This window comes from Stegodyphus dumicola, chromosome 7 (genome assembly GCF_044657685.1).
Source record: "Stegodyphus dumicola isolate Sdum_Otavi_A_Nest chromosome 7, ASM4465768v1".
Classification (NCBI taxonomy): domain Eukaryota; kingdom Metazoa; phylum Arthropoda; class Arachnida; order Araneae; family Eresidae; genus Stegodyphus; species Stegodyphus dumicola.
Genome location: NC_140774.1, coordinates 177,625,429 through 177,640,035, shown reverse-complemented (window position 1 = coordinate 177,640,035; position 14,607 = coordinate 177,625,429). Strand labels below are relative to the sequence as shown.

Here is a 14,607-nt window from a genome sequence, read left to right as displayed (position 1 = left end):
GGAGAGGAAGAAGCTACTGTTAATAAGGTGCCATTTCCTTTCTCAAAGTTTCTCTGTGCGGAGAAGCTGTGTGTGAATTTCTGTGGATTGACTGACTGCATCCACCTTCTTATAATAAAAATATATTATTATACTTCTGCTGTAATATGTAACAAGACTCCATTTTTACTTTGAAGATGCTGCTTGTCATAATGTGTATGCACATCAATTTACTCCCACTTGCGCATGGTCTAGCATGTGAATATGCATGTTTCAGCTTGCCAGTCTGGTACTTACCAACTACATATTCACCGAAAAATAGTTGAATCCGTCTGTTATCACACCGTCTCATAAACGAAAAAGTGTCCAGGAATGCACCGGAAGAACAACCAATATTGAATTTGTAGAGCAGACGAGAGACAAACAAAGCTTTACACAAGATTTCGAAATCTGCTCGTACTGAGTGAATTATCGTCCTGGCAGTCAGTTTTGTAAATAGCCATCTTTATTGCAAAGAAACGATTGTTGTTTTGAGGGAGTGCCCCGCAGTCCTGTCTAGGCAATGTTGGGGAACTCTTACAATCCATGACGCATACCATTTTTAACATATAATCCAATTTTCTATTGGCGGATGCTCGCAGCACTAACAGTTTTGTCCATTCTCAAAGGATGCTTGTGAAATTAAAGTGCATTGGTTCTTACATTGGTTTGGAGATTCAGGAGTAATGGAGGATTAATGGGGAGTGTTTGCTAAAGAGGAGTGTGACTATTAATAAACGTTCCGAGCCATTTCAGAAACAGTAAATGATATTTCTTAATATAATCTTGATATTTTTGAGTTGTGAAAATTATCTTTAACCTGAATTACTGTTGAAAACCGAGTATTGAATTTTTTAGATCATCATTTATTTTAGAAATTTATGCGGTTAGCATTAATTAATGGAAGATTTTGTTAAATTTGCTTGCACATTTTTTGTTTAACTCCGATAAGGTGACCCACAACGCCCCACCGATAAGATCACTGAACGTTGGTATTTCGACCCAGATTCAAATGCTGGCGAATGGGCTGGTTGCATGGGAGCTTCGTTATTTTCCCCACGTGTAACATATGCGTATGAACCAGTTCCCTTTAGAAACCCCTCCTCGAAGTCATCTCTTTCCGTAGGCGGATATCTGAAACTGTCTATATGCTAGTAATTAGTATTGTAAATTACCACCCGTACAACTACGTTTGACTATTCTGAATGTATAATTAAGTATTCACATTAAACTGTATTTTACTTTCAGTTGTCTTTTAAATATAGCTGAAACATAAATACGGTAAAATGCTTCTCGTGTTTTTGGAAAAAATATTTTATTAAAAACGAATGTGGAATTAATAATGAGATTTTCGTTTGAAATGCAGATGAAATTAGAAGAATAATTCAAGCTTTTATGGCATTTAAACTTTGTCAATTTGTAGAGAAACCAGGCCATTTCGAAGCAGGAGAGAGAAAAATGAGCAATGCCCCCCTCCGGAACTCGAACCACGAACTTCTCGAACATGCGTCGAGCGTGCCGACCACTACCACAAAGGCATGCCATGAAGGCGGGGGAAATACACCATAAGTTTCCCTCATAACTTCTGATTTAAATTAAATTTCCTGTATATTTTCAAAATAATTTATATGCTTTGCCTACAACTAAACATTATGCGAAATTAAGATTTCTTTTACCTTACAGCGGTATGAAATATTTACACCAGTGGATTTATTTTCGGTTTCACTTCAAAAGTGATCATAATTTCTTGTTCCCTTTTCTACGTTAATTTAATTAAAATGACATTGAATTATAATTACGTTTTATGTCTTACCGATAAATATATCTGTAATTTTGCTTAAAACGGAAACGTGCTTTTGCTTTAATAAATCAATTCATTCGCTTTATAAATGGAACTGTTAAACGCAAGAAGCTGAAAAAAAAAAAAAAAACAGGCAGGTATCTAGGAGTTTTTCTCCCGTCAGCGATGGAATGAATAATACCACTGAATGCTGGTAGTTCGTCCTGGTTCTGATTCGTACTGTTTGAACGAGCTGGCTCCGTGTGGAATTCGTATTTACGTGTAACGTTAATAGAAGTCAGTTTTGCGTAGAAAAACTCAAGCTTTGAAAAGAAACTCTGTAATTACAGATTGTTCTCGAATGTTTTACCATAATACTTATCGAATTTACTGAAAAAAGCTAGTTTTTCCTTTGAAAGTTTCAATGAAAAGCATCTTTCATTTACTTAATTTAGAAAATTATCCAAAAAATTTTAAATAGCTTAAAATTAAATTTAATTTAAGATATTTTAAAGCAGAATATGTTTTTTGCTTTAAAATCTGTGAATAAAGAAGTACATATATTTTGAATAACTTAGGTAGTGAGATTTTTATTTTTCTTTCGTTCATTTTCTCATTAAATTCCCCCTTTTTTTTCATTTTCGCACTAAATTGTTTAAATAGTTATTTATTTTGTCTTAAATATTGCGTAATATTGTTATTATATGTGTTTAAAGAATAAAAACGTTTTTTAGCCTTAGCGCTGTAATTTTAATGCATATTATTCCTTTCTTTGTCTCAACGAACATAGCTCTTCTTTTACCTTAAGAATGAATAAAAAAACTTCTGTACCAACACTGAATGAAATTCTTTAGCTCGCTTTTTTGACAATTAATGTGTCTACCTGAGCGTTTGCTGGAACTAATTTGATTAAAGGTGTTTAAGAATATATGCTTTAAAAACTGAAAAGAGTTTGGACTTGGAAATTAGACCAGAAGAGATGATTATGAAGTCATCCGTTAAGTTTCTTTACTTTAAGATAAATTCTTTGTATCATAGGGTCATTAGAAAAATATGTATTCAATTCTGACACAAAAACTATAAACTATGCCGTATAGTGGGCAGAGTATAATAAATACACTTATAAAGGACTTAAAAAGGAAAATTATTGCATTAGTTAGGTTTTCACACTTAAATGATTTTGTTAGTCCTCTAACAAAATCTTTGTTTTTCTAATTTATCGTTTTTCTTCTAAACAAATCTGTGTTTTTCTAAAATGTATGATTAAGTTTTAGCTTCCATTAATATTGGATGAAAAACGGGTATTTCAAAACATTCTTGGCATAGCTTAGAATTTTTATTCATCAAATGATCTTTATTTTCAAATTTAACGTTAGAAAGCATACAACCGCCCAGACGGTATAGTGGTTAGGGTAGCTTACTGCGGAACCGAAGAGCCCAGGTTCGAATCCCGGAGAAGGCGTGAATGTTTGTAAATATATAGTGTCTTTGCGCCAGGGGGCACTCTAAATATATGGCGAGCACGAGTCCTCTCGTGTGGTTTGGTGGTAGGGGAGAAGGGTAGGAGACCCTCGGATTACCGCCGGGGTGTTCTAAATAAAAACTGGGGGGGGAGTAGAAATCCAACTTACTTGAGGCTCTGGCAACCATTCTTCCAAGAAATACATGGACAAGCCAACAACTAAGCATACAAGTAACTTCGTTAACAACAGTCCCACAAGTATTAACATAATGAAACGCTTGTTTGATCCGCGTTCGAATCCCAGAATGGTAGTTCTTGTGGTTTTCCTCATATGTACTCTGAAAAGGAGTCGTGTTTTCTAAAAACGTCCTCCACGAAGCCATCCCTTCGCTTCTGCAGGTAGCTTTTGAGCGCTAGCCGTAATTTGCATATAAATGGCCCACTAGACTCTATAAAATCTGCATAACAAAGAGCTAATACAAAAACACGCTCCAAAAATTCACGTTTTTCTTTCGTAATTAATGTTATTAATAATAGCCAATAAATAAGTTGAAAATACTAATGAATTATCAAATATATTAATCTTATGGAATGCACGGTAGGTAATGTTTTATTCTTCATGGTTAAATACCATCTTGCTAAATAGTATTCAACAAGATCCTCTTTTGGGGGGGGATTTGTCTGCAGCTTCTTGACTTTGATGTTCTGTTTTGTGTAGAATTTAAAGTGACTAATTTTTCATTATAATCTTGTAGAATTCACGGTAATATTTTATTTTTCATTGTTAAATACCCTTTATTCTTCATTGCTAAATAACATTCAACAAGGTCCTTTTGGGGGGGGGATTTTTCTGCAGCATCTTGACTTTGATGATCTGTTTTGTATAGAATTTAAAATCAATAATTATGCAGTATATATCTCATTTTAATTTCTTTTTGCGTTTCCTTGACATATTTTAGTGTTTCGTAATATAAAGCTAAGGATTTGTGAAGTTATGGTTTGAAATTGACGCTTCTTTCAGAGAAAGAATCTGTATTTAGAATATAAAACTGTTCCTTTATATTTACCTATATGTATTATAAGGTAAACGTTCAAATCCCAAAATTTCTTCGGCATTATTTATTACCCTTTGAATTTATAATGATTTATAGTAAACTGGTGTATTTAATAAATATTAATTTAGTTCCTTTTTTTTTTCTAGTATAAATTTGGCATTAAGGTATAGCCTGGCGTTTTCTTCTCGAACGATATTAGAGAGAAACTGTGCTGTAGAAATACTATATTATTCGAAGGTTCCAAAATGTATAATCATATTAGAGTCGTGTCCAATGTAGGACAATCTGGATTCCTTGACACAGTATTCTTTCAGAAGCTTTTCATGAATTTCCCCTTTCTGTCATGCATTTTGAAAATAACTACAAGAGATTTTGGGATAGTACGGGCTGTGGACTCGGGTGTAGGACGCCTCTGTGGTAATTAGGCCATGATTACAGCAGGGGTGTTCAGATTTATTCTCACTACTCGTATAAGAGTTTTGCTTCAAGTAGTGCATTCTTAATAAAAGGTTATCATAAAAATATTTATATGGATAATATATAAAGCATATAAAAATACCAATGAGTTTCCTAAATGGTCATTCCGATAGATAAGCGTCTCTGAAAGTAGAATATAAATGAGAATCAGAATTGATTATCCCTAAAGCAGTTATTAGTTGATACGACCTTTTGGGGTGTCTTTTTTATTTCTCTTGCACTTACCATCCTAAGCGATGGGTTATTGCCCATATTTTCGCAACTAGAATGAATAGCAGATCTATAACGTTCGCCGTTTTGCCGCACCCTTTATTTGATCATTCTAAGACATTCTGATGTGAGTGGACATATCACCTGTAGGACTGTGATGCTTAAAAATATATTGTTGGCGATTTGTATTCATAAAATGAAAGGACCGATCAGATATTTGAATTCTTAATCAATTAAATACATGTAGATGATCTTAAGAAGTCCTTTGACATTCTAATGAATCGAATAAGCGAACTCGTGAAATTGGCTATGGTATGGACTGCATAGGAATGAGAATGGAAGAATTAGAAAGTAGAGAATAATTTGTATTTAAAATTGTGTATAAATTTGAGACTTAGCTGTAGTCATTAGGTTTGTTTTGAAGCAGGAGATGTGAATAATATGCAGTGCCTTCGCCCCGAGTCGAATCTGGACCTCTAAAACATGGAGGTAGGAAAGGGAGGAGGGGCCATTCCGCGCTAGAAGTGAAGCACTGCTTTGAAGCTTGGGTCACCAGACGGGGTGTTCTTTGTTTACATTCAGAAGCTCGCTTGACAAGATTCTGATAGTATTTCGACACACGACAGTTCCATAGAAATCGAAAAAGGGACACTCTCGCATGAAAGAAACATTCATAGTGTGATGGATAATAGCAATTTGTATACGAGTAGTTTACTGACATTTACGCAAAAATCACATCTTGGTTATTTTTCGATAACTAACAACAGCGATTTTGATTATGAATTTGTTTTATAAAATTCTAAGCTGTTGAACTACAAAAATATAAATTTTAACAAAATTGTTAAAAGAGATCTGCTAAAATTTATTTTCTAGAAGATTTGAAAAGTTTGAAACTTGATGGCTAAATGTAAATATAAAATTATGTATGTTAAAATATTTGTAATTAGGCACATAGGTCAGATTAAGTTTTTATTAAATAGAGTAACGCATGCAAGGGCTATCTGCCTAAAGAGAGAGATGCCATCGTGGAGGAATTTTGAAGAAAAACTGACCTTTGAGTGGGTATTAAAAATAATACTTATAATTTTCATTCAAATTATATTCATATATATTTTTTATGTAAAACTTTCGGGTGTATGCTAAATTAGTGTAATTTCTTTACACGAAAAATATAGTGAATGCACAGAAATTAAAGATTTGCACATGCCGGAAATGATAAATAGGAAATATGTATGGGTATTTATGCATGTGCTTGGAAAAAGCACGTATCTGCCTTTGACAAAATACTTAAATATTCATTAAATTGTTTATAAATGTATTTGAAATGAAGAATTTATTCACTTATAAACAACTGTGAAAGTACTGTGAAGAAATCTAATGATTAAATGTATCTAATTTATAATGATTATAAATGTTATCTAAATATATAATAACCTTAATATTGAATTGTAAACATAAATTGAAATCCTGTTGATAAATACGTTATAAAACTATTTAAGCAAGAATTGTTCGTATTGTAAAGCAATCTGTTAAAAGGTATTGTAAAGCAAATGCTATGAGATGCGCACTTAAGAACGTAATAAAGAGTTTTAGAATATGTATTGTTGAAATGAACAGTAAAAAAAATCTGATAAGTATAATTAAAAGAATTATTCCCTTTACATTTTATAATAACTCAGTTACAAGTTTTAAATAATACTTAAAAAAAAAACTTATTTTATTCCCTTTCAGAAATGTTCAGAGAAAGTCAAATACTATTTAATACCTATTTAATTATTAGGAATTAGCGAAATACTTATTTAAAGTATTTCGCTAATTCCTAGTAATTCTCTAATTTAAAATGAACCGAATAGAGCATTAATTATAAATTGACTTACATTTTTCGATTTAAAAGAAGCCAAAAATCATGTCATATTTAAGAAAGTATTTTAGGAAGAAGCTCTATAAATAGAAAAGAAATAATGCATAATTTTAATATTAATAATACAATGAACTTTGATCTTAATTTTTGTACCTTAACCGAATAAAATCGAATTATCTTAATTTTTTTTTCTAATGTAATTAACGAAAACTTGTGAAAATATTTCATTCAAATTAAACCATTCTGAGAAAATTGTCCTGCGAAAAGTATAGCATTAAATTCCGTTCAGAATGAAATGTTGTTTAAAAATATGCTGTTTTCACATACTTAGGACTCTGAAGTGTTGTAGAAAAAGAAAATATATACATGTATATGTATATTTACGACGTAATTACAAAATATTTACACCCGAACGCATCAAATCCCATAGAACTCAATGGTAAATGACCCAATGTTTTGGTCACCACGTAGGGATCGCCGGTGCTTCAGAGCAGGGTACGGAGAAACTTGTTTAGGGCGACTCCATCTTACTTCCTACCTCCATGCTCTAAAATACGTGCTGAGTGTGCTACTGTTACACCACGAAGGCATGCTGGAAGGAGGGGAAAATACTGTAGCTGCTAACTGTTTAATAAAGAAAAATAATAAACCTTATAAAGTCTCGTATGTACTTTAAATTAAAACGACCAACACAAGTACCTATGTCCTGTCCAACGTTAGTCCTTGTTTTCTGCCCCTAGTGATCTGTTTCGAATAATTTTTTTGATGCTTTAATTTTGAATTTAACTAGTACAACGAATATTGAGAATTAAACATTTTTTGACTAATCAGTGTTGATGTTAATTCGTCGAGCACATGGAGAGAACTAATTTTTTTTTACTGCTCAGTTATCTGTTAGACTGTTTTTGATTACTCTCATTTTCGAAAACATTAGACTGTTTCTGATTACTCTCATTTTCGAAAACATTAGACTGCTTTTGATTACTCTCATTTTCGAAAACAGTATTTATAAACGTAAACATTCATCACTTGATGACATTTTGTTTTCTCTTTGACTTTCTGAATCATATTAACCAACATACTGATACCTGCTAATGCTGGAAATAATAATAGCAAATAATAACTAAAGTAGGAAACTCATGCTTTGAAGCTCGTTCGTGTCATAATAGTGTTACGAATTTGCTATTTAAAAAGCTAATGTTAGTTCAATTATAAATTAAATGGTTTTATTTCTCGCGCAGTGCAGCGCGTGACGAATATTAAAAGAAAGCTAAGCCGGAAAAATTAAAAATACAAGAGCGCGTGCGTTAAATAAATAAATATCTCTTTTTGATTTCGAGAAAGTACTGGAAAATTCTAGCGCGTGATTTTAAAATCTTATAAAAGGAGGAAAACATCTCAGTTCGTAGTAGTTGCTCGCTTAGTTTGTTGTTGTTTAGAAAACTGCTCTTGTTGATTGTAGCGAATTCGCGGATTAGCGTTCTTTAGCTGTTTTGAATTACGTTCTATTGGATATTTGAGTAGTTAAAAGATAACTACTGTGAGATATTGTAATACTGCGTGATAATTTGAGAAAATTTAAGCATTTTTGTTGTGATAATAATAAATTTTTGTTCATTTTTCATCGGACTTGTGCATTCATTTCATAACGAACCCGTACGCACGCAACAATATCTTAAAACTAACATCAAAACACTTCGTAGAATGCATATCATAAAATAAGATCATCATAATAAGGCTTATAACATCCTATTGAGTGTATTATTGGAATCTTAAAATTCACAGTCTGAAATATATAAAAATAGCATCTTACCTGTCTTCCAAAATAAAAGTCTTAAAACTTAGGATTCCCTTTTAAATTGCTTTCAAATCATTGCCATCCTCAGCTTCCAAACAAAGAATAATTAAATTAAAAAATTTGACATTTTCCAATGTTTTCATGTATTGATTTAGTATTTTTGTGTGTTAACATTTCGTACAAAATTTGTGAATAAACATACAGCTGGGTGCATCCACATTACACACACATTTTTTTCTTTCAGATTTCAATAATTATTGAAATTTAATAATTAATTCAATAATTTTAATTTCAATAATTAATTCAGTAAATTCAATATTTAGCGAAAGGGTGAATGTAGTTCTAGTTTGAAAGAAAAAGTGAGAAGTAATTTTTGCTTGTAGTTTATTTTTGTTTCATTTAGCATCAGTTTAACACTACAACTAAGGCACAGATTGTATAATCTTACAATCCAATTGTATAATCGAAGAATTCCAGTTCCGCTTTAGTGCTTTGTAATAAAAAAAAAATTCATGAAAATTGCGTTACATTTCTTTGCGCATGAATTTATAGATTAAATTCCACCTCCCTATTTTTAAATATGTTATTGAATTACTTCTGCGCATATACTGCTTAATATCTTAAGTTTTGTACACATGCGTCATCAAATAATACCGTGGAAAACGTTTTGCCAGAAATGTTTAATGTATGCTTTTATTATACAATGTGTAGCAGCATCACAGCACGTTGCCACGACAGTTCTGCATTGAAGACAGCAAACGGCACATCCTACTTCTTCGGTTTATACAACAGAAATCAATCACAGTTCTTTGTTTTGTTTCCGTTTCCCATTGGGGAAGCCTTTTTTCTAGGAATCTGAAAAACATTTCCCAGTGGGATATGTTACTTGAACGCGTGCTTTCTAAGTATTATTTGGCTTTTATCTTTAAATTTCTTTTTTTTTATAATTATAATTTTTCTTATTCTTTAGTTGGCACAGCTCTGTTTTATTCAAGCTAAGGAACGATGTCTTGATAATTTTATATATTATTTGCATCACTGCGTAATTTCTTTTTTTCTTCTTCTTGGACAACTTTTAGAACAATAGAAAAGTCAAATTGCCTTTAGGGTGAACGATTTATCCCAAACATTAGTCTTTTAAAATTTAGAAGAGAAAAGGTAAATGATTGAGTTAAATGTTAAATTTTTTTCTCCATGTATATGAATTGTTATTTTAAACCTAAAACAATCCAAACAACTAGTTCCCTCCCCCCGTTTTTATCCTGAAAAATAATTTTTTGCCGTAAAGTTGCTTCTAGGCTTGATACGTAATGTCAGCTTTTATTTTTTCTTTCTTTCATTTTGTTTTTATTATTTGTTATTTGATTTTTCATTCATATTATTTAATTTTATTTATTATTTGTTTAATTTTATTTTAATTTTTTTGAGTTTTATTTTTGCTTTAGTCGCCTATTTAATTGCAGCTTCCCAGCGATTCGCCGAACCTTCCGATTTGGAAAGATCGCTTCTCGACCCCTATGGTAAATATTCCAATTTTTTATTTTTATTTTCAAAATTCTGAATTGTTTTCTGCAACACTTAATTCTGCAACACAAAAGAAAGTATTCCACATAAGGAACTTTTATATTTAAAATGTATTCCCCCCCCTACAGCTTTGTCCGATGTTTTCCTTCCAACCAATTAAAAATACTTTGCTCTCTTAGTATCTAAAGCTGCAAAATTACAAGAACAGTAATTAAATCTAATAAAAAATATTGGCTTGAATAATGTTGATTAAAAAACACCGAATCAGCAACATTTAAGCATATTTTCGTTATGGTATTTTTGGCATTAGATGATGCGAAAAGAAAAAACAAAGTTCTAGACCTGACCACTTTATCAAGTAGAAGATACATTTAAGTCTTTTCTCAATTAGGTTCAGAAAATAATGTTGAATAATCAGCGAGTAATGATTGATCATTAAGCAATAATTTATTAACTATCCAATATTTTTATGATTATTTGTTTATTTAGTGAACTAGTAATTAGTAAAAAAATATTTATCCATCATATTCAAACTAGTCACATACTGACAAGTTAATACGAATTTTACTGTTTAAAGACTAAAAATGTAATCGACTAAATCTAAATGTTATTTATATAGCAGTTGTGATTGATTATTAAAATTTTCATTTACGTAAAGTTCACTAATTTAAATGGATTTCATACAAGAATAATTGTATATTTATTGTAGAATTTTTTACCTATTAAAGATTGAAGCAAAAATATGAATAAGTATAAACAGAGGAGAAACACAAGCAACAAACAACCTTGTGTTTACCTTAGATTTAGTCAAAAACTCAATCGATTTCGAGGGCAAACAGGAATAGGTCCCTCTTCATCAGGAGCGAAGAAATCTGCAAGTCTGGCTAAACAGTCCTAATTTTTAATTATTACTTAAAAATGATTCATTAATTTGATACTTTTATCCCTTTAAAAAACCATGCTTTTTTAATGTAACTCAGTTTTATTTGCTTACATATTCCATATTGATTTATTAGTCTGTAGTATGGTATTAGAGCTTAGTAACTTCTGTATAGATTTTTTAAAGTGTACGAAAAGGAGACTTGTGAATTTTTTATTGCTGAAACCTAAAATTAGTTTTCTTATGATCATAACATTGAAGAGACATTAGCTAGGAAGACCAGGAGAAAAGGTAATCTTTCAACGTAGGTTTAAGGTACAATAAAATTGTCTCCCTTTTTGCTGATTTTTTCCCTCCGTAAAGATGGACATATATCATGTGCTTTCGAGATGGATAGAGGTATAAAATCTACATGAATCTAAGATTGACCTTTTTTCTTTGTGTGTAATTTTATAGGACCACAATGTAATGGAATGAATGCTTAATTCAATTGAAACCTCAATACAGTGAATACCAATTCAAATGAAACAACTGACAATTGAATCCTCTGATTGTTAGGATAACAACTTCATGGATAGTTGAGAAATAAGTTTCGGAAAAAATAACTGCATAATGAATATTTCATTTCTTGAAATTTTGTTGTGCGGTGACCATATAAAGAACGGATGTTAGATTTTATATTTACTGAACACTCCTATTGCCTCGATGCTAAAATTATTTTCAGAAAACCATTTTATTTATGTTGAGGAACTTTGTTATTGGGGGTACTTATTTATCATGAGTATTTTAGAAAATACGGCTGAAGCCATCTTTTTCAAATACTTCGTTTGCAGCATCACCTCCCTAACAACTCGATTTCATGGTGTTTTGATCTACCTCGAATATTTAATTTCGAATGGGTTTTCATCGCTGCCGTGCTTAGTTGTGCAAGAAAATACTTAATTTGCAAGTTTCCTTTATATGTTTCTAAACATTTCTCTAGCAATTATGCAATTTCTCGAGAAAGGAGAAATAAAAATGTATTTTCTCTGAAGAAGAAATACTAACGATACGGAATAATGTGTAACATAATTATGTTAAGTATAGTTCTGCATCTTTTCCCTTTGTTTCCTCAAGCACCTTCATGGACCATGAATGGGTTTTTAAACTTCGATACTTGTATTATATATCAGTACTTACAGAATTTCCGTGTTGCATGTTTCGTCTGTGTTTGAAGAATTCTGCTTTTAAATAATTAAAATGAGAACTAGTACAAATGGAAAAAGAAACTTTTGTGTCCAGGTGAGATTGATTGTCCTTCGAAGTAAAACTGGTATGAAAATCTATTAAGTTATTGAGGAGAGAGTAGTAACGTGAAAAATAAAGCGGTTAAGCTAGAAGATCTTCTTGTTTGAGACTCGTGACTACTTAAACCTTGACCTTCATAATCATGAGAACGGAAAACTTTAGCTACTCCAATTTTATTTTTAAGACATCGTCTAACAGGAAGTACAAAAAAATGATAGATGTCACTAAGGTTTTTAATTCATTAGGAACTCCCCAACCGTAGGCTTTACTCTGCATATGACTAGAGTACAGCCTAAGAATTATAAAATTTTCAGGCGTTGAAATTTCCTAAGTCGAATGGTACAACAGCTGAAATTTCGTCCAACGACTTTTCCGCTTCTTTTCCTGAGAAAGTAAAAAAAAAACGTTTTTTTTTAATTGTACCCTGATTTCACCAACATGCCGGGATTCAGAAGCAACACTGCCTAGTTTTTACATGGCTGTTACCTAAGTTTAGTTCATTTTCTTCTTCTTTTCTTATATTAACACCTGCAAGAAATACATAAAGCGAACATTTACTTGTTCTTTTGAGAATAAAAGCTGTACAAATATGTTTTTCACCTAGAAAGATTGCAAAGGTATTACTTACATTTGACGTATTATGTATGCTTTGTCTTATCATTAGAAATTATTTTTGATATGTGGCAATAGAATCTAATTCGAATCTTAAGTTTGAAATAATTTTAAATTTAAATCTTTTAAATTTAAGTATAGATTTCAAAATTTCCTACTCGTTCTGATTTTTGTGGGTATTTTCGTATCTTTCGCTGTGTGTAATGTAAATATAAGCCAGTTTCCTTTAAAAAGACCTCTGAGCAGACATCTCTTTTCTTAGGCAAATAGCCTCCGTGTTAGCCGAATTCAGTCAGAAAAACAAAAAAGTGCTTTGAGTGCTGATTATATAAAATTTTATATAGTAACGTTATTTAAGTATATATTTATTATCTTTGTATATTAATATATAATTTGAATACTCTCAGGAACACTGAATTGTCAACGAAAGTTCATCAGTGACAGTTATTACGCTTTATAACTCTATGTCTGGTCATTGATTAATTTTGTGAAAAGCTTTTAAATTGATAACTGTTTGACATCGATTTCAATGATTGTTTTTGGAGACATCGATTCCTCTAATATCGATTCTAATGATCTTTACTTACTGGCAATGCTGGAACACATTGAACACTCACATACTGGTAATGTTGGAACTTAATTTTTTTTACCAGATAACAATAACAGAATGTGTGATAACTACGTTATCTACTCTACGTTATAAGAATACTGCATTTTTCTACAGTGTTTCCATTTACGTAGTAAAAGACTGTTATATAAATATATAAAATGAAAATGTTTTGTGGAAATTACTTTAGAGTGCTTCAGTTTGGTCTGAGACAAGTATTTTGGGAATTAACGTTATGGCTTGCATTGTATGCATTTGATGTTCTTAGTGTAAATTATTTTGTAAGAGAGACTTTGATGCATTGCCATCCTAATAAACTGCAATCCAAATGAAATTCCGAGGGCCCACCAGCGGCCGAGCGGTAAAGTCGCTGAACACTGGTAGTTCGGTCCGAGGTTCGAATCCCGCGAACGGGCTGGCTGCATGGGCGTTTTCGTGATTTTCCCCCTGTGTAACGTGTATACGAGCCAGTTTCCCTTAGAAAGTCCTCCACGAAGCCATCCCTCCCCTTAGGCAGTAGCCCTAGTGTGCTTTGCCATAATTAAATAAACCAACATTAAATGAAATTCCAACACATCAGAGCTATACAGGCGTTCCACAAATGAATGCAAGATTTTCAGTTATTCATTAATTAAAGAATTACTTTATGGGCATGGACTTGTTATCTGGAAGGTTCATTCAAATAAAGCCTAGAAATGAGATTCCAGTACTAAACGGATTCATATATGCGGTTTGCGTTAAGACCAAGCGAGACATCTGTTGGGTCGTATTAGTTTTGTCGTAGAAAATATTATGAACATTGTATGAGCTTTTACTAAGCATATAAGATTTTACTCGTATTGTCTTTAGTGGGCAAATACCTCACGTACATCTTGTTATACCTCAGTGGGTGGAACTTGAGATAGGTACATTGTCGTATGAAATGGACAAAACTAATGAAAGTTCATAGTATTCACATATGAGTCCAAGTACTGACTGGATATCATTACCTGACACTATTCTCTTTTGAATGAATCAGACATGCACTCTCATCAAA

General features: G+C 31.8%; 1 protein-coding gene across 10 annotated transcripts in view; it reads left to right on the top strand.

Annotated features, from left to right (window-relative positions):
• LOC118191624 (exocyst complex component 4-like) overlaps positions 1-14,607 on the top strand; it is a 785,372-nt gene that overhangs the window by 365,182 nt on the left and 405,583 nt on the right. For 5 of the 10 annotated variants that reach the window (XM_085821101.1, XM_085821098.1, XM_085821099.1 and 2 more), the window contains one exon: positions 10,125-10,181. The exons of the other annotated variants lie outside the window; for them this stretch is intronic. In XM_085821101.1, coding sequence (XP_085677227.1) covers positions 10,125-10,181 — 57 coding nt within the window. The remainder of the gene's footprint in view (positions 1-10,124; positions 10,182-14,607) is intronic. 10 annotated transcript variants of the gene reach the window in all.